The following is a 21,842-nucleotide window of genomic DNA, read 5'->3' as shown; positions in this document are numbered from 1 at the left end:
CATTTTACCTGGATTGATGCAGAAACAGTTGATTTTCTCTTAAATATTTACGTAAGTTTTTAGAAAAAGTTTTCAAGTCAGCAGACAGCTCCAGACTGACTGGGGGCTGATTCCACTGTTTATATATGAAAAGGTTGTCTGTGCAAAGGCAGAGGATGTTTTTGGAACGGCACAGTTTCTGCGAGCTGTGGAGCCGGACTTCTGAGCCGTTTGTTCAAAATAAACTTTAACAAATAGTTTTAATGTGGGTGGGGAAACATTATTCACAATTTTGAATACAGTTTTAAAATTTGCATATTGTATTTAATTGTCAAAACTAAGTAATCTATATTTGCTGAGAATATTACTGTGATGACAACAAAGAGGTTTTTTGTTTGTCCAATACCTTCAATGCCTGATTATAAAGAGATCTGAAAGGTTTTAGTGTGGTTTCGCTGACTTGTGACCAACAGGACAAACAGAAAGTAGGTGTTGAAGTAAGTGAAAGATGCCTCAGTTGTTAAACTTTACCTAATATGCCTAAACACAGACAGACTTTTGATAGAATTGCTGAGTGTTTATTGAAGCTTAGGGTTTGGTTCAAATGGACACCATTTGAACTATTTTATATTTGTCACAATGTTTATTTTTTCTCCTTTAACATAGATATTGGGAGTTTCTATGGAAGTGTTTGACAAATGATAGACAAATGACTATTCTGTAATGTTTGATCAAAAATCCAGAAAAAAGACATTACTCAAAAGTTAGAAAATAGATTTCTGGTTTGTCACAATGTGATTTACATAGTTAATCACGAAACACCTATTTCTGTGTTGCCTCTTGGCAAATCTGCTTTCAGCTCCTTATACTTCTGTACTAATTTTAAGTAGGATTCAGGTCTGCAGACTCAGGAAGGCTACTTCCTGCCTTCCTGAGTCATTGTTCTGCTGGAGGAGGGATTCACGACCCATTTTCAGGGTTGTTCTTGATAAAGGAAGTTTCTCATTCAGGGTTTTACAACCTTTGTAGCTTTTGATGTGATGGAGTTGTCCTGTAACCGTATCAGCAAAACTCCCATGACTTAATATTTCATCCTCTTTTCAACCCGGCGGTGCTTGACTAAGGGGATTGTTTTGCACGTCTTTACCTTCAAACGTGGTGAGTTGAATTTTATGCTCAAAAGGTCCGACCTGGTCTCGTCTGACCACAGAACTTTCTCCCGAGCAGTCTCCAACTCGTTCAGGTGTTCAGTGGCAAACCTAAAACGGTCCTGAACATGTGCCTTCTGCAGGTTGCAAAATTTGAAACTGAAACTCATTCATTATATAGATTCAGGCTGAGATATATATTTCAAATTTTTAAATCACTGCCCAGGATCATCCTGCATTGAGCTTGCACGTTCTCCCCATACATGCACGGGTTCACCAATGCTCTGTAAGGTTAACTGGTCTGTTAATTTCCCTTAGGTGTGAATGTATGCCTGCATGGTTGTCTTTCTATAGAGGACAGATGGATCGTTACTTTATGTCTGTCACTACATGACCAAAGTCCTCTGGAGTCATACAATCGCTGTCTATAATATCAAGCAGTGGGGATGTCAGAATATTTCTGGTTTGATTGCGAAAAAAGACAAAAGTCATTGTTTTGGGTCCTGATATAATGGCTGCACATCACCCAAAATGCTGCCGCTAGAGTCCTGAACAACACCTGAAAAATGTATCATATTACATCAATCCTTGAATCCTTACACTGGCTGCATGTTTGTAAAATCACTGATTCATCCTGTTATTGTTTCATAAGACACTGAAAAAAATGTCTTCACTGTGATTGTCAAAGACATACATATGGTCAGTGCCGTCGATTTCTTGACCAGATCTATCTTTGCATTGTGTGATATTTCTAGCTGCAGACACTATGCAGACATTTCAAGCTGAAACTCCAAACAGAGGATTCAAAATGGTCAAAAGCTTCCAAACTACAGCAACAGTCAGTCAGTTTTTATAGCCAAAATCTGATCAAGAATCTGTGCTATCAAAACAAAATATTTCAACACAAAAAGAGCAACCTCAAAATGCTAACACAGAATTAAAAAAAAATCAAAGTTAACAATCGTTGAGATTGTAATCAGCTTTATCAACTCCTAAATGAACAAAATACTAAAAATAAATTAAACGCTGGTCGGTGCCAGCTGGGTTATATGTCTGCGAGCCATTGCCCAGCGGAGAGCGATTAATTGACAGTGACTGTTTCATGTCTACAGGACAGCAATAGAGCTGTGACTCTCCTGCAGATAGAGTGCTGTTCAGAGAGTACAAAGGCAGCTTGGTCTGAAAAGGCTACCTCAAAGCATGAATACTAATGGAATTGATTTATACCTCCATTTCCTGCTGGGGGACTTGAGGAGGCGGCGCTCTCGTGTGTGTTCAACAGCCTGGAGTGGTGAAAAGGCAGCAACGCGGCCAACCCATCAAACACGTTGATGTCCTACTGCAAAAAGAGCAGCCGGGTCCAGAGCCATAAACAGTGTTCAGTGGAGGGGAGTTAGGGGGAACATCAAACGGTGAAAAATTAAGCAGAGAAAATGTTGCTGATGTGGATTAGTATCAAAAGGTAAATGTGAGACTGGCTGCAAAGCCTCAACAAATCTAGATGTGGAGTATATTACCTTCATGAGGTAAAGACAGTTCAGAAGTCATTGAGACATTCTCAAACATCGTTTTATTTTTGTGCTGTTTGCTACCATAGAAATATCAACTGTTACATTCTTGAGAAGCCTTGGACAGTTTCCAAATGTTTGGATTATGGAGTGTTTGAAAGCAACTGTGCCATTAAGGGGGTTCACCAATGGGGTCGAAAGCCAACCTAAAAGAAATCCTCGCCCACTGCTCCCTTTGGTCAGTCCCATCGTTAAGATCAAAATTATTCACACCCCAAACAGATTTTGGCTTAAACAAATCTTTCAATTTTACCAAACATGGCTTTCTACCTAAAAGACATGTTTCTATTTTAGAGTGGTCCATTCAGAGTCCGCAACACCCCTAGGTGACCTCCAGAAGGCCACAGACATGAAAGTCTCTGACCATTAGAAACAGATTTAGACTATGCAGGCAGGCAGATGCAGGAATTGATACCATTGACTGGCCTCCAGGCTCCTCTGACCCAAACCCAATACAACATCTTTGGGATATCATGTTTAGGTCCAGCAGACGCCACACGATTGTACATCAGACTGTCCAGATCAGTGATGCCCTGGTCAGGATCTGGGAGGAGATACCCCGAGACATAAGGTCTTATAAGGAGCTCCAACGTTTGTCAGGCAATCCCACAAATACGCAGGGACGATACAAACTACTGAGAAGCAATTGGAGTATCTGCAATGACATTCCAGCAAATTCTATCTATCTATCTATCTATCTATCTATCTATCTATCTATCTATCTATCTATCTATCTATCTATCTATCTATCTATCTATCTAGATTCTCTGGTTTGTCATATTTGCAACACACGATTACAAACAAAATTTCACTGTAGGAATAAACACCATGGAAGATAAACTAAAATTAGCATTTATATGACCAGTGTTATGCCAGTTTTGAAATAGCACAAAGCTAACAGTTGTAACAATCCCGACTAATTTAAAATTCATGGCATGACAATCGATTAACTTTACTTTTAAGAGTCCCTTTCTGTGCAGCAGTAAGCCAAATCCAAGAGTCGTGATACTTAATCTTTGCCTGGCTTTCGTCTTTTATGGATGATTGGCTAAATGTTGAATTTTATTTTGATATTCTCATATCCCAGACCCACTTACACAAAAACACACTTGGCAGAGCTGCTAATGGCATCACTTTGATGTCTGCATAGTCACACATTTACAAGTCAGGTCTCTCTTCAGTGATGATTTGAACAACATGATGCTTTCCTTTTACAGCCCTTTTCACTTTTATTGATGTTAAAATCCCAGTTAAAAGAAAAAAAAAGAAGCCATTTTGAGATGAAAAACAGGATAGACCAACAGAAAGATTAACAATTGATTTACACTAAAGGTCTTTGCATACTGATCGTCATGCATTGGGTCCAGAAATGAAAGGCTGAGAGTTAGTCTCGCAAATGAAGTGTGATCTTTCACAGAAACCAGAAACATAGGCCTCTACCAATGACCTCAAAAATATAAGTACGCATAACAGCTTGAGTGGAGAAACACAGGACTATGAAAAATTATATGAAATCACTTTATTCTCAGTGTGCGGTGATTCCATTTTTGCAGGAAAGTTACATTTTGAAATAGTTGTCTAAAACAGCATGCAGTGAGGCTAACAGGTGGGGCTTTAAAACACAGAGAGGACACGAAACGTTTATATCCACAACCTTGCCTACATCGCACACCGAAAGCATGCATACACTTTTATCAACACATAAGGAGGATACAGAGAGGAAGAGGGCGGGGGGAAAGGTGAGGAGATTTTTGCAGTACAAAATATTGTACCAAGTAAACATAGTTCTTTTTTCTTTTTCTCAAAAGACCAGCCACCAGAGGACAGAAACAGGACCGACAATTGACAAGGAACAAAAACTGCACCAGAAATAGCATCTCCTCAACACATACAGAACAGAGAAAAGACAGATGCAAGAAGAGAGGAATGTCAGACAGTTACATTCAAGTCACATCAAAGGATTATTCTTCTAGAAGCCATGTTATTTATATTCAGGCAGTTTCTAAAACCTATTAATGTGTATGAGTGACATAAATAAGTGGCTTCCAACTGTTGTGGGCTTTTGACGCAACATTCGCAACATGGCAAAAAAACTGAGCTTCCCAAGGACTTGGAGAGTTTGTTTGGGCAGTAGGAAAAAATAGATTTATAAGATGATGATGATAAATGTGTCTATGATTGTATTTAGTTGTATATTAAATAGGGGACAATGATTGGATCGCAGAGCATTAGTTTGAAAAATCATTTTGAATACACTCCTGGTGTTTGCTAAGACATTGTTGCTTGGTATCATTGACAAGGGCAGTAATTGTAGCTTTCTAAAATATTCCAAAACCAAACACGTCCAAAAGTTAAATGCCACTGTGGCCTAACTAGAAGCAAGAAAACAAGGTTGCTAGTGATGAAACGGTCCATTTTAAGGCAGTGATTGCAGTTTCAAAATTAATCTGAGACCTCAGATGTTCCAAAATGAAAGTTGCTGTGATGCAAATTACCTTACTAGCAAACAAAGCAGGTTGCTAGTATTTAAGCTACCCATTAAAGCCAGTGAATTTATCTTTTACAATTTGACCAAACTATAAAAGTTTTTCACCATTGATAAAAACAGATTGCTTGCAAATAAACTGATAAGCTATCTAACATATTACTGGACAAAACATTCAAAAACCAAAGTTAACTGTATGCTAACTTGCCGGCTAACAATGAAACTGTGTCACAAGCAATGGCAGTGGTTGACTTAGAGCAGTAAATGTTTCTAGTTTCCAAAATATTCTCTAAAGAGATTTAAAAACTGAAAACTTGTTGGGATGCTAGTTCGGTTGTAAACAATGAGACTTGGCTGCGAGCAAAAAACAACAACAAATAAAGATCTATTAAGTGTTGCAGCTTTGGACCCAATCTAAAGGAAGGATTTCTTGCTTTCTAAAATACCTCAATATTTAAAAAAATCGCCACTGTATGAAAACTTCCTTGCCACCAACTAAACCACATTGCTAGCTATCAAATTGATCCGTTTACATCAATGAATGATAAAACATTATTATAATGTTGCTTTTTTTTTTACTTGGGCGTCGCTGCCTAGCAGTATGGTAGAAAACCAAAATTTTATTTAGCTCAACAAAGTAAAAAGTAATAGTAGATCTTGACTAGGTAAATTGATAGCAATGAAACTAATAATGTATTTTGTTATAGTGATGCTAATACAACACCGGCTCTAGTTAATTTCTATTATTCAAACCACAAACTATAATACCTGAGTATTTACTAAAAAATAAAAACTGTTCAACTAAATCTGCTATCAGCATCACTATTCTTTGGTATAATTAAATAACTGCTCTTATGACAACTATCTGATGGTTGACTGCTAACATATTTAAATAGCGGCTGGCAGTTTACAGACGCACTGAATTCAAAAGAAGTTGGATAAACGTGCTCCATGGGTTACATTACAGCAAGGCTGTGTGTTGTACTGTATTCTAAATAATTATATAGTTTACAAAGCACAAAAGAGAAACTGAATCCTTTATAGAACAGACAAGGATACACATGGTCTGTAACATCGAGGCAAAATGTGTGGTTTTGAAAACCTCTTTTACGACTAAACCTACTGTGCTCAAGTGGATCACAAAACATTTAGTAAGAAAATGTACCACAGTATCTAAATAACTGTTCTCAGAAGCACATTGATGATTACATAGACTTGATTTTGGACTTTTCTGTACAAGGCAGCTAAAATTACCCTTTAATTAGCTTGGGCACTCATGCCTTTCACTGTAGATTAGAGTCGATCTTTAATTTGATTTATAAAAGCACAAATTGTTTAAGGTTTGCATTGTGATGTAGTAGACTTAAAGGCAAGGAAGGTGTTGACTCTGGCCCACTGTAATCATTATCCATAATTAAATAAGTGGATTACCAGCATAAATCTGGTGGAATGTCGGAAATATCTGGAATGTTTAACAAGACACTCTGGAATGAAGGACATTTAAAAAGAAAGGCATACAAAAAGAAATGGGATTTAATCCTCAAGTCTAAATTTGTGCAGCTTTTTACCAGCACACCAGGGCAGAATGTGTGATGCAATGGTAAACATTTTGCTTTATATGACCATGAAGCTTTCAGGCAGAGCTTTGTAATTGTGTTAGCCCCGTCCCATTAGAGTGCATGGTTTAGGAATGCCGGTTGATGAAAAGACTGTTATGGCACAAAGTAAATTGTCCCAACTTCCCTCTTTTTGCTGCTTTAATTAAACATGTCTAACTCACAAACGTTTCACTCTTACTACAGTATGTTGACACAAATGTGCCTTTAACATTGAACAGCACATTTAGGGGTAACTTTGAAACACAAAACAATGAAGATTGTCTGTTATTGCTGATTTGGGACTACGCTCCCGTTTGTTAAACCAACAGACACAGGACAACTTCATTTTGAACAATATATTGCACTATTGTCACTGTCTGTTCACATATAGTGTGTGCACAACTTAGTTGTGTTTGTGAAATTTCTTTTCTTTGTTTTTACAATAAAAAACACAAAAGTACGTATTACATACAGCTTCAAATTAACCAGCCACGTCTTGATTCAAAAGAAGACTGAATAACACAGGCAAACACAAAACTGAAGATTTTTATCAGCCACGATCAAATATAGTATAACCAGTGAATTTTTTTTGAACGTAAAGAAATTTACCCTCCTGCTTTAAGACAAGTTTTACATATGAAGAAAACATTTCTCCATGGAAGAACATTTTGGACAATTAGTCAGTTATCTCCCCTAATGTACATTAAAGTTTAATTGATGTTTTAATCAAATAAAAGTCTTGGAGGACCATTTATTGCCTGAAATACCAACATCTTCTCTTTCATCAGTACAAATTAAATTGAATCCATATATGCACAGCACTTCATAGAAATTACCTGCATGCATACAAAATAAACAAATCATAACGTGTTTCATTACAAATAAAATCCTCAAATTTCTGTGTTATACACATTTCTAGTGCTCAAGTTACACACTCACTGTGAATCAACGAGAACATTAACAATTTAACCAGGGGCATGATGGAGAACCCATAAAAAACTGAATCTATGTACACTGTATGTAATAAATACTAGCAGGAACGTAAAAGGAAAATGTAATCAAATTTGATATGATTTGGATAATTTCCTATAAGTTAAAAATATGGCTTATACTCTTAAATATCTTGTTATATGTCATATTTCACTCATCTCTCTCTATATATATAGTACTCTTTTATATTACTGAGGCTATTTACAAACAAAAAAAGTGGCTGTCTGTAATGTTTGGACCAATTCTGAGCAATGGACTGAGAAGATGTTATCAGATTAGCTTAAAATAAAAGGATCTCTGTGGGTGTTTTTGTCATTTTTAAGACAGGATAACAGATTTTCCTGTCAGAAACACTGTTCGTGACATTAACAGTATGAACCACTGTCTGAGATTGGCCTGCTTAGCTCAGACACAAAATCATGGCACGCTGCGTACTTCCAGGACACTTTGTATTTTGTTTGACGGGATGGGACAAGCGTGGAAGAAGAGTGTAATGGCAGGTAGGAGTGGGACAGGCTGGTACAGCATTAATTAGAAGAATGTTGTAAGGAGTTAACCGTATTTCCAACAAAACCCCTGTTACTTTTTGTTAAACATATCCATCAGAGGAGCCGGGATGAATTTCATGACTGTATCCACGATGCTTTCCTCTTCCTCCTCATCACCGCAGCCGGTGGGGACGGCCTTTTTAGGGCGGGTAAGGCTGCCCTCTGAGGCTTGCTCCATGGCAGCCGCTGCCTCTGCCTCCTTCTCTTCCTTCTTCTTGATGCCGTACTGCAGGAACAAAAGCGGAAAATAGCAGCAGGTTAGATTTGAATAGTTAGGTTTTATTTGGATTTAGAGAACTGCTCACTGTATTCATGCTTGTTGCTTTATGGAAAAATAGAAAACAAAGGATAAAAGAAGGCCTTGGGGCATTCATTCCTTTGCCAGTTAGTTTCCCCATTTAATATCTGTGCATCAGTCCTTTTGTCAATTCCTGCTTGCATTTTATGCCTGTTATTAAAGAATTACATATCCATATACTTCAAAAATGTGTGTTTACCACTTTCCAATTTGAAGTATTTAAAAGAATAGTGAGGAAAATGGCCAAATATCATGTTCATTTTGCTGGTGAAGATTCTCAGTCATCCAAGTCACGGTCATTCCAAAAAAAGTTAAAGAACAAAACAACTGGAATTTTTTTTAATAGTCCAGATATAACGTTCATTTATATCTATATACATAATTGTGTCCAGATTGTATTTTTTACATCTACTTCTGTTGGGATTTGCTTCCCTAAATTTGGCCTATTTGATTTCTAGAACTATATAAGTTTATAACCACTGATCAAACAAACACAAATACCTATCAGTGACCTCCTGTTGGTACATAATATTTATTGGAACTACATAAACAGTATTAATTTTGTTATTTCAATAAAAATTATCATCGTGCCATAAATGTGTGGTACTACCTCAGCACAAACCAAGCTGTTTCCCAAGGACCTATATTTTTATTATTATTTCTTACATTTAATACTTTTATTCAGAGAAGGCTTTCTCAAATCTTGGAAAATGAACAGAAAGCTGCCCTTAATTTAGTGCTTTCAATTGGGAAAGTTGAAGATTTGCTACCAACCCTGACCTCCAGATCCAACATGGCTGCTGTGCATTTAGCTGTAGTGAGAGTAAAAACAGCTCTTTTTTACTCTGGTAAATTCATTTCCTGTTGAATCCTGTGCACATGTGCTGATATTCGACAAATTGACATTGGGGCCGTTGCTACATAATTTGAAAGTAGTAAATGATAAGAAATAGACCATTATTAGTTTTTATTACAAAAAATATTTAGCCTGATCAATGACTATATCAATTAGCAAACCTAGCCAGTTTTGAACTTGCAACATGGTTGGGCTGTATTTTGATTTAACTACCAAATCCAAGTACTTCAGAGGTACAACAGCTTAAGTAGCCACTTACATGTCACAGCTGACTTAACACAGTCAGATATAAAAAACACATTTATCTAAATCACGTACCCGGCAGTAGCTGTTACATCTTAAGTTATTAGATAGATACTATAGGAAAATTCAATAAAAACAGCTACAAATTTCAGCAATAAAGTGAAATAATCCCATCTGGTCATAAACTTTGTTCAAGGAGTTTGAGAACTAGAATCAACACTCAACCTGGACACTGTGTCTAACAGTGAAAATGCCACTGATGCGATTGTTCATTGATATCTCTCTTTGCTACTCCCTCATGCTGCTTCAACTCAGCCTCCTCCAATCTGTCTAGTTCAAACTCTCTCTCGCTCTCAGGCTTATGCCAAAGCAACAAAAGGCTTGCATCAGTTGAAGTGAAGACCATCACGCTATAGTCAGCCCCTCTCCACTCGCTAAAATCAAACACTTCTTAAAGATATGCTGTCAAAGCGCACGTTCTCTCCCGTCTCTTTCCCCCCTCTGCCGTCTTTAAAGCGGAGTTCAGAGCAGATTCCCCAACTCTTCAAAGTGTGCTCCTGTCAAACATTTACTGCATTATTAGCAGTGTCAAGACTAATATTATACGAAAAGCTGGAATCACCTGTAGAGGGTAATTAAATATTGAACACAAGTGTATGAAAGACAAGACAGTCTTTAATATACAGTATGAAGAATCATTAGTAAACAAAATAAAATATATCCCTTTAAATCTTTAAAGGACTAAATTTGGTTTTATAAATAGATAACTAAACTACAACTCACAATCTAGTGTTATGTAGCAGTTAGATTGCGGAGAAAAAACAACATAAAGCTGAGGAGATTGACAGTTCTCCATTTGCCAAACCGCCGCTCTGGATCTTTATGGCACCTCTCAGTTACCGACATAAATCCCCCCGAGTGATTTGCTTTTATTCGCAGCTGTAAGTCAGAACATCAAAGCACAAGTTGTCTGATGCTGTGTTTATTGAAAAGAAGACATAAAAATCCTTTTATAAAAACAAAGTAGCAAAAAAAAAAAAAATCTGCATTCAACCCTTGAATAAAGAAATGGTTCCATCTGCTTGCTGGTATTTTACATGATGAACCACATCTAAGTGGAGGATAGTTGTGAAGTGAAAGGAAAGGTGTACATGGTTTTGTGTGCATTTGCATTCAGCCGAACTGCAAACCGACTTTTCTGTGTTTACACAGAAAAAGGTAGAGATGGAAATCTTGGCTTAATCCTCTTTGACAAATAGCTCAAGCTCCATCAGATTGGACGGATAAAGGCTGAGAACATCAGTTTTCCCGTCTTGCTGTAAATTGTCAGAGAGGTTCTGATCTGAACTTTGACAGGACCACTTTAACATCTGCATATGCTCTGATTTAAACCATTTCATTCTAGCTCTGGCTAAATGTTTCAGTTTGTTAATCTGATTGAAGGTACATTGACAGCCTGCAACAGCTTTTTATTTAAGAATTTACCTGCATTTAACTCTCTCCATCCTTTCAACAACTCTGACCAGCTCCCCTGTCTCCGCTAAAAGAAAAGTATTCCCACAGCATGACGTTGCCACGAATATGTTTCACCCCGGGGATAGTATATTAAGGCTGATGTGCATTGTTAGTTTTCTGTCAAACATATTAGAATTAAATCAGACAGGTTTAACTTTCGTCTCATCTGACCAGAGCATTTTCTTCCAGATCTTTGTTACCATGCAAAAATGGTAAATGGCCTGCACTTGTACAGCACAAGTTCTGAAACCCCCAAAGCGCTTTACACTACATTTAGTCATTCACCTATTCACACGCTGGGTTATGCTCTACTTTCCTGGCCAGTCAGTTTAAGCAGATTGCCATACCTTGGTAAGTTTGGTTGTAGTTGTGCCAATTTCCTTTAATTTTGTTGAACAGTGCTCCATCAGAGGTTGAAAGACTTGCATATTTTAGAACCTAACCCTCCTTAAAGGAGCTATATGTAAGATATTTACTCTAAAATCAACCTATATCATTTTCATTTCTCACCTGGGATGGAAGTGACATTCCCTATAAACAATCGGTCCTCTCCATCAACAATGTCTTAGTCACGTTTTTCTCCTTTCAAACCTAGAGGTACGGTCCAGAACTACTTCGGTTCAGAGTGTAGCCCGTGTTTACTTCCTGGCTCCTGAGCCAATCATATGAGATTTCCTTGGATTCCCAAAGCAGAGGCAGCATTTAGTATTTTATCTTGGCAAAAGAGCTGCAGACTGATAACATGGAGGACAGTAAAAGAAGCGGACCAGAAATAGAACAAAATACAACATCATATAACTGTCCTGTGGAAGTAAGAATTCAGTTGAGCTTCACACCAACTTTTGATGGTTAAGTAAATGGCGGATCTTCGTGAATGGCACCGTGTATGTGTTGTTCCGATTTTAACCACTAGGAGTAAATTACCATTTACTGTTCCCTTAAACTTTCAGAACTTTGTCACAGATTTCAGTGTTTCTTGTTCAGTAATGAAAAGGCTTTACAGAACAGATGGATTTGTACTGAGATCAAGTTTCACACAGGTGGACCTTATTCATTATTTAAGTAACCACTATAGGCACTTGGTTGCACTGGATTTTTTTTTATTATGGGTATCATAGCCACTCTTGCCTGATTTTTATTTGTTGATAGTTTAGGAAAACATTTATCCTTTTCTTATGACTTTACAAGTCTCTACCAATGTATTGGTCTGTCACAGAAAGTCAAAATAAAATACATTGATGATGTTTGTGGGTGTAACGTGAGAACATTTTAAAAGTGCAAAGGCTATAAATAAAACGGTGATGGTGAGGATTTCTCTTACCAAGCTGTTGCATGTTTACATTTAATTCCCCTAAGGGTGACTCTCCAAGAAGATTGATCCAGCATACCTGAAGGAATTGTATCTATTATTTTAGACTGGACATCAGCCCTGCACAGTTTAACTATGAGGGAGTTTCCAAATGTTGCAGAGAGGTAAAACTGACTAACTTTTTATATTTTTTTCTTGCAAGCTCTTGCTGTCAGTTTCAGTGGGAGATGGAATGGTAAACATATTTGTTTCTGCCAAAAAAAAAGTTTTATATGTCTCCATTTGCAGAGCTGGGGTTGCAGAAGCCTGCAGCAGTTAATTATTACCAGGGCTGGAGGTAAAACACTCCTACAGCTAGTTTGAATCCATTTAACAGAGGGTTGAATAATAAATTCATTGCACTGAAAGAACCAAGTCAGAACATATTAATAGATTTCTTTAGAAAACGAAAAGTTCTTCCAGGGTTTCTGTTTCATTAATCAATGTGTTGCTTTAGGTTGTAATTACAAGCTTATTATGCAGTATTATTTTGCCAGGAATATAGACATTACAGAATTAGATGTGTGGAAGTATTTTCTTACCTTGTCCCTGATGCCCTGTCGGATATTTTCTCTTTCTGCTTCCATTTTTGCATATTTTGCTTTCCTCTCTTCTTCTTGTTGCCTCAGTGCTTCTTGCCTCTCCTCCTCTTTTTTCTGTGCATCAGGGTCCTTCTCCTCCTCTCCACCAAGCATTTTGCCCATGTCTTTAGTGGCCCCTGTTGATAGAGGTAACAGAAAAGGGACATTAATTTCAATAAAAGAAATAAAGACACATTATTTCACGAAGGACCCTGGGATTCCAAAATAAGTGCTATAAATTGCTTTCACTGATTTCGGTTGCTCTACAATTTACTGGATCCGTGGCACATCTGAGAGTTGGCTAATTGAATAGAAACTGTTTTGTATTTAAAATTTTAAAATGGTAATAGAGGAGCACTTTCTCCCCTGGACATGACCAAAGACGAAAGGACACAGCAATAGATGGAACAAGTGCCATGCTCACGACCCGAAGATAAGAGACGCTGCAATCTATTATTAACAATTTTCCTGATTGCTTTGTTGTCATCTCCAAGAGAAATTTGCATTCTCATACAGAGTGTACACTTTGACCATGGATCAAGGCTTCGGAATAAAAGGTTTTAAGTGATTTTAAAAGGATGATAACAAGCAGCCATTGCAGCTCATCATCTTTAAATATAAAAAAAACACAGATCACCTTCAGAAGACATTCAGTAAATTTAGTCCAAGCAGTTTATTGCCAGTATATGTCCAGCTGTTCTACAAACCTCAGAGGTTTGCTAGAGAGCATTTGTAAACACACAGCATCATAAAGATGGAGCAGACAGGTTAAGGATAAGGTCGGGGAGCCGTTTAAAGCAAATTCTCAAACTCTGGGCACGTCTTGGAGCATTGTTCAATCCAGCATTAAAAAAGTGAGCTGAAGGTGGCAAAGCTCACCAAGACATGGCTTTCCATCTAAACTGGCAGGCCAGGCAGAGAAAACTTTGATCCGAGAAAAAGCCAACAGAGGGAAGAATCTGTCAACATGCCAACTATATGATGTGCATCCCAATAATCCGTTTTTATGAGACTGTGGCATAAATAAGGTGATTGTTGACAGAAATAAGATATGTGTAGTTTGCAGTATACGCATAGAGGACACAAGAAACACGTATAGGAGTGTGCAGTTTAGATGAGACATTTTTTTTTATCTGTGTGGCATACATTCAAAACAGTTTAAGGAACAGGAGGATAAACAGTAACACTAAACATCACCGTGAACATACCATCTTCACAGTAAAACAAGGCGGTGGGGCAGTTTGATGTGGGAAAATGCATGGAGCTAAATACAGGGCAGTCCCGGACTGCAGAAGATTTGAATGGAACGGTTTAGTTAAAAGCATATTTATGTGTCTAAATGGCCCAGTCTAGGTCTAGATGAGTGGCCGAATACTCCAGTCCTCGAAGGCAGCTGTCTTTTCGATGCATCTCTGCTTCAACACATATTACTCCAGTATGAGCTCAATAAGCAGAGCTCTGCATGCTAGCAAGATAGTTTAACCATTTGAGTCAGGTGTGTTGGGCAAGGGACACTTCTAAACGTTGTAGGACACTGGCCCATGAAGATTTAAATTTGAGATCACTGGTCTAGACCAAAATATAATGACGAATCTGTGGTGGCTTGAAAACTGGTGTTCACGGATGTTGTCCCTCCAAACCCATTACTTCAAAAGACTTGCAGCAGTATAAAGTGATCCTACAAAGTATTGACTCAGGGGCTTAATTCAAGTGGATGCCACTTGTTTCAGATTTTTCTTCTTAATGTGTCATGTATGCCTTTTCTTTCACTTCACTAATATGCACCACTTTGCGTTGGTCTATCTCATCAAATTTCCCATAGAAGACATTGAGGTTTGTTGTCATACTATCAATAAATGTAAAAAACGCTTCAATGGGTTTAAATGATTTTGAAAGGCAGTGTTTCAGCTGTCTTGTAATCCTTAGGATCTTTTGAATGAAATGCTATTTTATCATATCAGTTGAAATCTTTAAAAATTAAAGATGGAGTTCTTTGTTGAAGATACAATCATGTCATTAGAGAGAACCTAGATAAAACAGATCCCAGAAAGCTGAGCAAATGAAGTCATTACTCAAACAGTTTAGGCTTATTACAAGATCCGCAGGCAGACTTAAAGCTGTGTCATCCACTACTCTATCCTCACTACTAATTGTGTTTTTCTGAAAACATCCTCTGTTTGCTACTGGTTCAATTTCTTCCTTCGACTTTTCTCTTTCAAGGGTCGCTACAGAGAGACATCTGTCTCCATCTAACCCTATTTTCTGCATCTTCTCTTAACTCCAGCCATAAATCTCCTCTTTGGTCATAGGCTTCCTGTCTGCAGTTCCAGCCTCAGCATCCTTCTACCGATGTGCTCTCTATCCCTCCTCTGTACAAAACCATTTCAGTTTGGCCTTCCTGGCTGTATCTCCCATACATCTAACGTGAGCTGTCCCTCTGATGTACTCATTCCTGATCCGATCCATAATTGTCCCTCCCAAAGAGATCCTGAACATCTTCATCTCTGCTACCTCCAGCTCTGCCTCCTGTCTCGTCCTTAGTGCTGCTGTCTCGAAACCATCGCTGCTCTCATTGCCAGGCACAATTTCACATGCCTCAAGTGTTTTTCCTAGAGTCTTTTTCTGTCTCAGCTCCCCTAGAAATTATTTTTTATATCATATTGACCGTTGTAATGAATGCATGTCAGTTTGTGACTTTTATGTAAGCATACTGTAAGTCTGTTAGGTTATAAACTATAGTAGAACAATCATTTTAGACAAGAAGAGCACTGACTGTTTAATAAATAATTATTAAGTTTCAATTCAGAAAAATCCGTCCGTGAAATGTTTTTGTTTTCTATTGTCTATCTCAATATTTTGAGTTTTTGATTTAATTTGACCTTTAAATCATGAAGTGTCAGAAGTCTTGGCTTCACTGTAAGATGTTCCACTGATTTTCCACACGGACATTCATCTATTACACCTATTGTATATCCTACATTGATTTTGTATAATTCAGTGTCAAAAGATGTACCGTTCTGTCTGTGGTGGGACATTCCCGTAGCCTCTCTCCAATATTTAACTAAAAACCATGTCTTGGTGGAAGTGAACAACATGCAGTTGAAAAAATAAATCAAAGATTCATTTTGATTAGGAAGCAACGATGGCACCCATTAAGTCCCCACTTACTGTAAAGGATGGCAAGCTTCAAAGGTTTTATAACAATTTGAGCAAATAAGATACTGCAGACCTTCTCACAGCCATTTTTTTTTATTATTACCTACATAGATTCAGCAAGCTGTCTAATATTAAAACCAGTTATATCAGAATCAACTTTGTTCACCAAGTATTTGGGTACGAAACAAAAAATTTGACTTCGGTTTCCAACGCTCGCTTATATTGTAACAGAAGCGACAATGAAATGAGCATCGAAATACTTTCTGAGGCACAAAATAAAGCGGAAATTTCATTGTAAGGAGAGCAACTTCAGAGAAAAAGAGACATAAAGGCTGTATAAACTCCCCTGAGAAAATCCAAACTACCAAATGGTGCAGATCGTATAATTACATTGCCTTTCAATTATAGAAGCTATTGTTTACTTTAGTGAAAGTTAGTTGGTACATTGGAGTTTTCAGTACTTTATACAGCCTCTAAAAACTAGCAGCTATCCAAAATCATGATTTTGATAACTGTTTTCATCTTTATAAAGAAAAGCTAATTTATCTATAGAGTAAGTTTTTGCTAACAGACTCAGGATGATATTGAAGTGATTTACACCCAGTTAAATAATTCCTCCAAAGGGTGAGTTTCTGCATGTGGAGGAACATATTTAGATCAAGTTCAATAATACTCTTCAGGTAAATGTCAAGGAGCACAATATAATGATCTGTATTGTGACTTTATGATCTCTCTTTATTAGACCACCCTAAATTTGTCTCCCTGTTTAATAATTTTAGAAGTAGAGCTGATGAAAATACCTTAAAACTGGTAAACTCCTGCCAGGATAAGTTGAGCTCTACAAAAATGTTACAGCAAAATTCAGACACCGAGAAATAGAGTTTACAGGACATGTTCTTCAATTGTGAGGGTCTGAGTTGTTGTTTGCTTCGACGAAAAACATTCTGTGGCAACAGGCAAAGTTTTAAACTGGAAATATCAAGTGAGAAAGCTAGACAGACTTGTCTAAAGAGTCAGCCTGCATACAACGCTCATTGCCTTTACTTGGGACTCTGCCTGTGTGCTCTTACTCTTGAGATATTGGCTCTTCTTTCCAGCTTAATGCCTGGAAACAAAGCGGTGCTCTACGAGTGGTCAGACGATTCCTGAAACCTTGTCTCTGCACTCACTTTCACCCCACTCAAAAAAAAGAGAATATAATGAGAACTGGGCCTTCTTCAGTACACTGGGCAAATTTGAAATCTATCCTACTCTCACTGACCTCAGTCCAGCACTCTTCTTGTCTTTATTAGGGCCTTTGTCTCCACCCTTGTCTCTGCATGTCTCCACTGTAGAGCCTTGCAAGCTCTCTGGAGGAAGAACTCAAAGACAGAGCCATCTGGCTTTGCACAGAAATGGATGAGACAGTTTTAACCTTGAGGTCCCCTGCTGACATCTTGAGCTTGCCACATTGTACCAGGACAACCCCCAGTCATTCACAAGGGGACTGCTAATTAATTTTTCCTACTTTAGAGAGACTGACCCAGCATATCTTGTATCCTACTCCGTTAACAATGTATTACATTGAATAATTTAGAGACTTTAAGCCGGTGAAAATATGATTTTAAATGCAGGTGTACAGTGTTCAGTCTCACAGATACTGGCTGGTATTTACTGCACCTCTACAGTAAAGCCTTTGCACCATTCACAGTAAGATCATTCAGTCACTTTATAACATCATAATAGTCACTTATTTGAGTCAGTCCTACAGTAAGTAGATATTCCTACTAAATATTAATGATGCCACAATGTTTCCACCTGTAAAGTTGCGGCTAGCAGTGTAATTTCACTTCTAAACATGGTGTGGGCAAAGACGTCACAATAATTCAATTTAGACCCCTTTTGATAAGCCTATATCCTTCCACTTGTTCATTGGTTTGATCAAATGTTCTGTTGCAAACATGAAACCAATTGCAACATGCTTTCTTTTCAGCACTGGAGCCTTGTGTGATGAGCGTTGATGGCATTATTTATTGTTTTCATGGAAAGTGATTATTATTGGTAGTTTATTTCAAGTTTTCTGTGTAAGGATCCAGGGGTTTATGGTGAAATTATGTCATTTCTAAATCTGGATCAAAGATTCTCTCTCAACATTCAGGAATTCATAAATACATCTCTAACCCATCCCATCAGTATGCTCTGTAACAATAAGGTTGTAAAGGTCTTGTGAGAGCACTTTCACCCATCATGAGATGTGTCTTGTTTGATACCTTGACAATGAAAAACAATGCCATCGATTTGAACTAAAGTAGCAGAAATTATTATTAATAGTAATAAAAGTTACCACTGAGGCAAATTTCTCTCAAGGGAGACTTTGAAAGGAGCCAGATTTGCTTTCTAAGTCTCACTGATTTCAGGTAGTCCAGATGCTGTGACTTGTCCTCATGTTTGCATAGACCACAATTCTTAATTTAAAAATCCACAGTTATGCCCTTTCAACATTAACCTTCAGTCCAAGGAGGAGTTAGACGCTCCAATATCTAACCTAAGATCCTGGTCTAATAAGACATTTTAAGAGCTTTACCTTAATTCAAGAATTAATTGTTACAATTTCCTCATGTCTGGATTTTTAAGGTTGTTGCCCTTGACATTGTTTCTTTTCCTGTCTATTAAAATGTGGCGAAGTAGTTTATATGTTGTTTCGTTAAAATCACTACAAAATTCATTGACGCATCAGATGCTGTCTCAGTTTCCTGCCGCTGTCATAATCTCATTATTCTGTGTTTAATCACACACTTTGTATGGAAATACCAACTTACATTATTAGCGTGTTTCTGAGCAACCATAGAAACAGCAGAAATTCCCTCAGGTTGCAGATAACACCCATAGGACCAAATTCTTAAACATTTAGCTTTTCTGTGTGTTGCTGGAAGACGAAGGAAATCCACTGAAATGGAACATAAACGTCTTCTGTCTCTGTTCCTGGGCGCTTGAGGAGATTTACCGAATCTTGCATGAGCAGAAAACTCATGCAAGATTCAGGTAACTTCAGGTATCCGAGAAACTTTTGAAATGAAAACTATTCTATCCAGCACCCGCACGTTGAATTATGGCACGACACACAAAGTGACATTGTTTGAGCTTATAAAATGAATAATAAATAAATAAAAATGTATAAGTCTTTCCATTGTGCATGCAGTAGATGCAGAATTTATAATACACGCTGGGATATATAATTGGATTACACTGGAGCATTTTCATTCTTGAATTTAGACACGTACATAAAGGCTGAATTAAACCAGAACAGATTTAAGGAAAAGTTTTTAATCACACAAAAAACGCAATCATGCTCGCATAAAAATTTTAAATGGAATGCAAGTTACATTCATACAGCAGGCAAATCCAATCCAAATACGATCTTTTTGCCCATTTTCAGTCCATAGCCATCTTTTTTTTAATGGCAGTATGAACAGCCAAATTTCAATTGTTTAATGTCTTTTATGTCTTCATTCCTCATACAAGTTGTCTAACCTTGGTGCATTCATCAACATGTAACTTACTTGTATGCCTTCTATATGTTGTTCATATTCCTACATTTACTTGTGAGTTATTTTTCCTCCTTTTTTCCTGTCTTTCCCGTATGCTGCTGTTTATTTCAGATTTGTCTCTCTCGAACCTCCACATGACTGATCTGATGCTCAGGGCTAATTAGCTCGTCTGATTGTGACAAACTTGCTGTGTCGAAGTCTGTGACAGTCGTCATTCCCAAAAGCCTCGGAGTCATCAGAAGCTGCCTGCTGTGGAGTTTGTTCTCTGGGAAAGCTCCCAGTGAACAGAGTAAGAGATGAGAGCCTCAGCTTAAGTAAAAAAAAAAAAACCAAAGAATCCAAGATTTTAAGCACTTAATTAGAGGATATAATGAGCAACTCAGTGTTTTGCTTGTGTATACGCTTACTTGCTTTAAATGGTTGTAGCTGGGAGAGTATAAGTGAAAATATTAAAACACAGAAAAGATGGAAATTATTCCTAAACAGCACACACAAACCAACCACACAGTATATCCCCAATAAGGCCACAAACTTTTATCCTCTTTATGCACCTTAGAAGTGGTGTGCTGAACATCCAGATACAGGATACCAAAAGACAATTTGAGACCTAAAATAACTGAGTGTAGCAGCAAATGACTTCAGGTTGTGCTTATGTTCATGATAACATATTGTTTGGACACATACAAATATGGACACATACAGGTATTCTTGTTCTATATTTATTTCATTACTGAGATAATCCAAACAAATAAAAGATGGAGAATATAGCAGATTGATGGATGGATGGATGGATCTCACTCCTCAACCAGACCATAATGGACTCAGACAATAGCAGCTGCTTAAAGTAAGTTAATGAAATAAAAAAAATGCAAACCAGTGTTCAAAAATATTGAGATGCACCTATATCCTTGTCAGTTTCAGCTAAATGAGGATAGCTATCTAGGTTTAAAACAAGACCATGGACAACTTAAATATGTAAATGGTTTAGCAATGACATCAAAAATGTACTATTGGGCTGGCAAGTGAAGCACTGGTAAATACTTCTCACTTATAATCAATTTGGTTGACAAGGTGAGTCGTGTAATAAAAACAACATTTTAGCATTGTTGCAAAGCAAAATGATTTCTCCGGGTAAAGTTCATTCCAAGTCAGTTCCTGAATAAAAACCAAACACACCAACTGTACGGTTGGGTTTTATGAAAATTAATGTGTTTTAACCCACTAGGATTACTGTATCAGACCTGTTTCAGTGTCAAACACACTCAGTTAGCAATGGTTGCTAACTCATTTCAGCTTTGAAGCAGCTTTCTAGGTCAGCTTGAGGCCTCGGGACTAATTTTGAATTCGGAAGAGGCTTAGCTGGAAGAAGCGAGGAAACTGAAAGAAAAAAAAAAGACATGAAGAAAAACTCTTAGAAGTTATGGATGGCCGGATCAAAAAGTGGATTAGAGTGTGAGCATTTACATAAAGGCTGGGTTTTAATTTAAAGAACATGTGAAAACACGAGAAGATAGCATTATGTTTTAGGGAATGAGCCTGAGCAGAATGAGAACAAAATATTGAGCTCTTGAATCGCTGCTTGGTTCTGTGCATGGATGGCTTTGCCTCCATCTTGTCCCTCTGCTGCTAAAGCCTGATGGAGTGCACGTCCTCCAGGTGCACCTGGTCTCCGGGTCTATTTCTGCTGTTTGCGCATATCTGTGGGAGTTATAGCTGCATGCTCTGAGCTGAAATTACAGAAAGTGAGGGTTTTCTCCCTCAATATGCAAAGGTTGCATCAAACAATAATCCAAAACGCTTTTTTTTTTTAAAGAATAAGCTTGAACAACACCATTTTTCACCCAATAAAATGGCTCAAAAAAACAAACGTGAATCAGAAACAACAGAATTTAGATTAACAGAAAGTAGGGAAAATCATGCGAAGCAAATCACAAGATCTACACGACAAAGGAAGGAACATTAGAAAGATTTAGGCAGAGGAAGAGAAACATAAAAAGGCAAC

At 37.6% G+C, this 21,842-nt stretch overlaps 1 protein-coding gene across 2 annotated transcripts in view; it reads right to left on the bottom strand.

Moving 5' to 3' along the window:
• Positions 1 to 7,208: 7,208 nt before the first annotated feature.
• Positions 7,209 to 21,842, bottom strand: part of LOC105925809 (complexin-2) — a 70,176-nt gene continuing 55,542 nt past the window's right edge. For both annotated transcript variants that reach the window (XM_012861836.3, XM_036126936.1), the window contains exons 3-4: positions 13,119 to 13,294; positions 7,209 to 8,542 (exon numbers count right to left, since the gene is read on the bottom strand). In XM_012861836.3, coding sequence (XP_012717290.1) covers positions 8,348 to 8,542; positions 13,119 to 13,294 — 371 coding nt within the window. In that variant the 3' untranslated portion in view covers positions 7,209 to 8,347. The remainder of the gene's footprint in view (positions 8,543 to 13,118; positions 13,295 to 21,842) is intronic.

This window comes from Fundulus heteroclitus, chromosome 23, assembly GCF_011125445.2.
Source record: "Fundulus heteroclitus isolate FHET01 chromosome 23, MU-UCD_Fhet_4.1, whole genome shotgun sequence".
In the NCBI taxonomy this organism is placed as follows: Eukaryota; Metazoa; Chordata; class Actinopteri; order Cyprinodontiformes; family Fundulidae; genus Fundulus; species Fundulus heteroclitus.
Note: the sequence above shows the minus strand (reverse complement) of the source record. Positions and strands in the feature narration are given on the sequence as shown.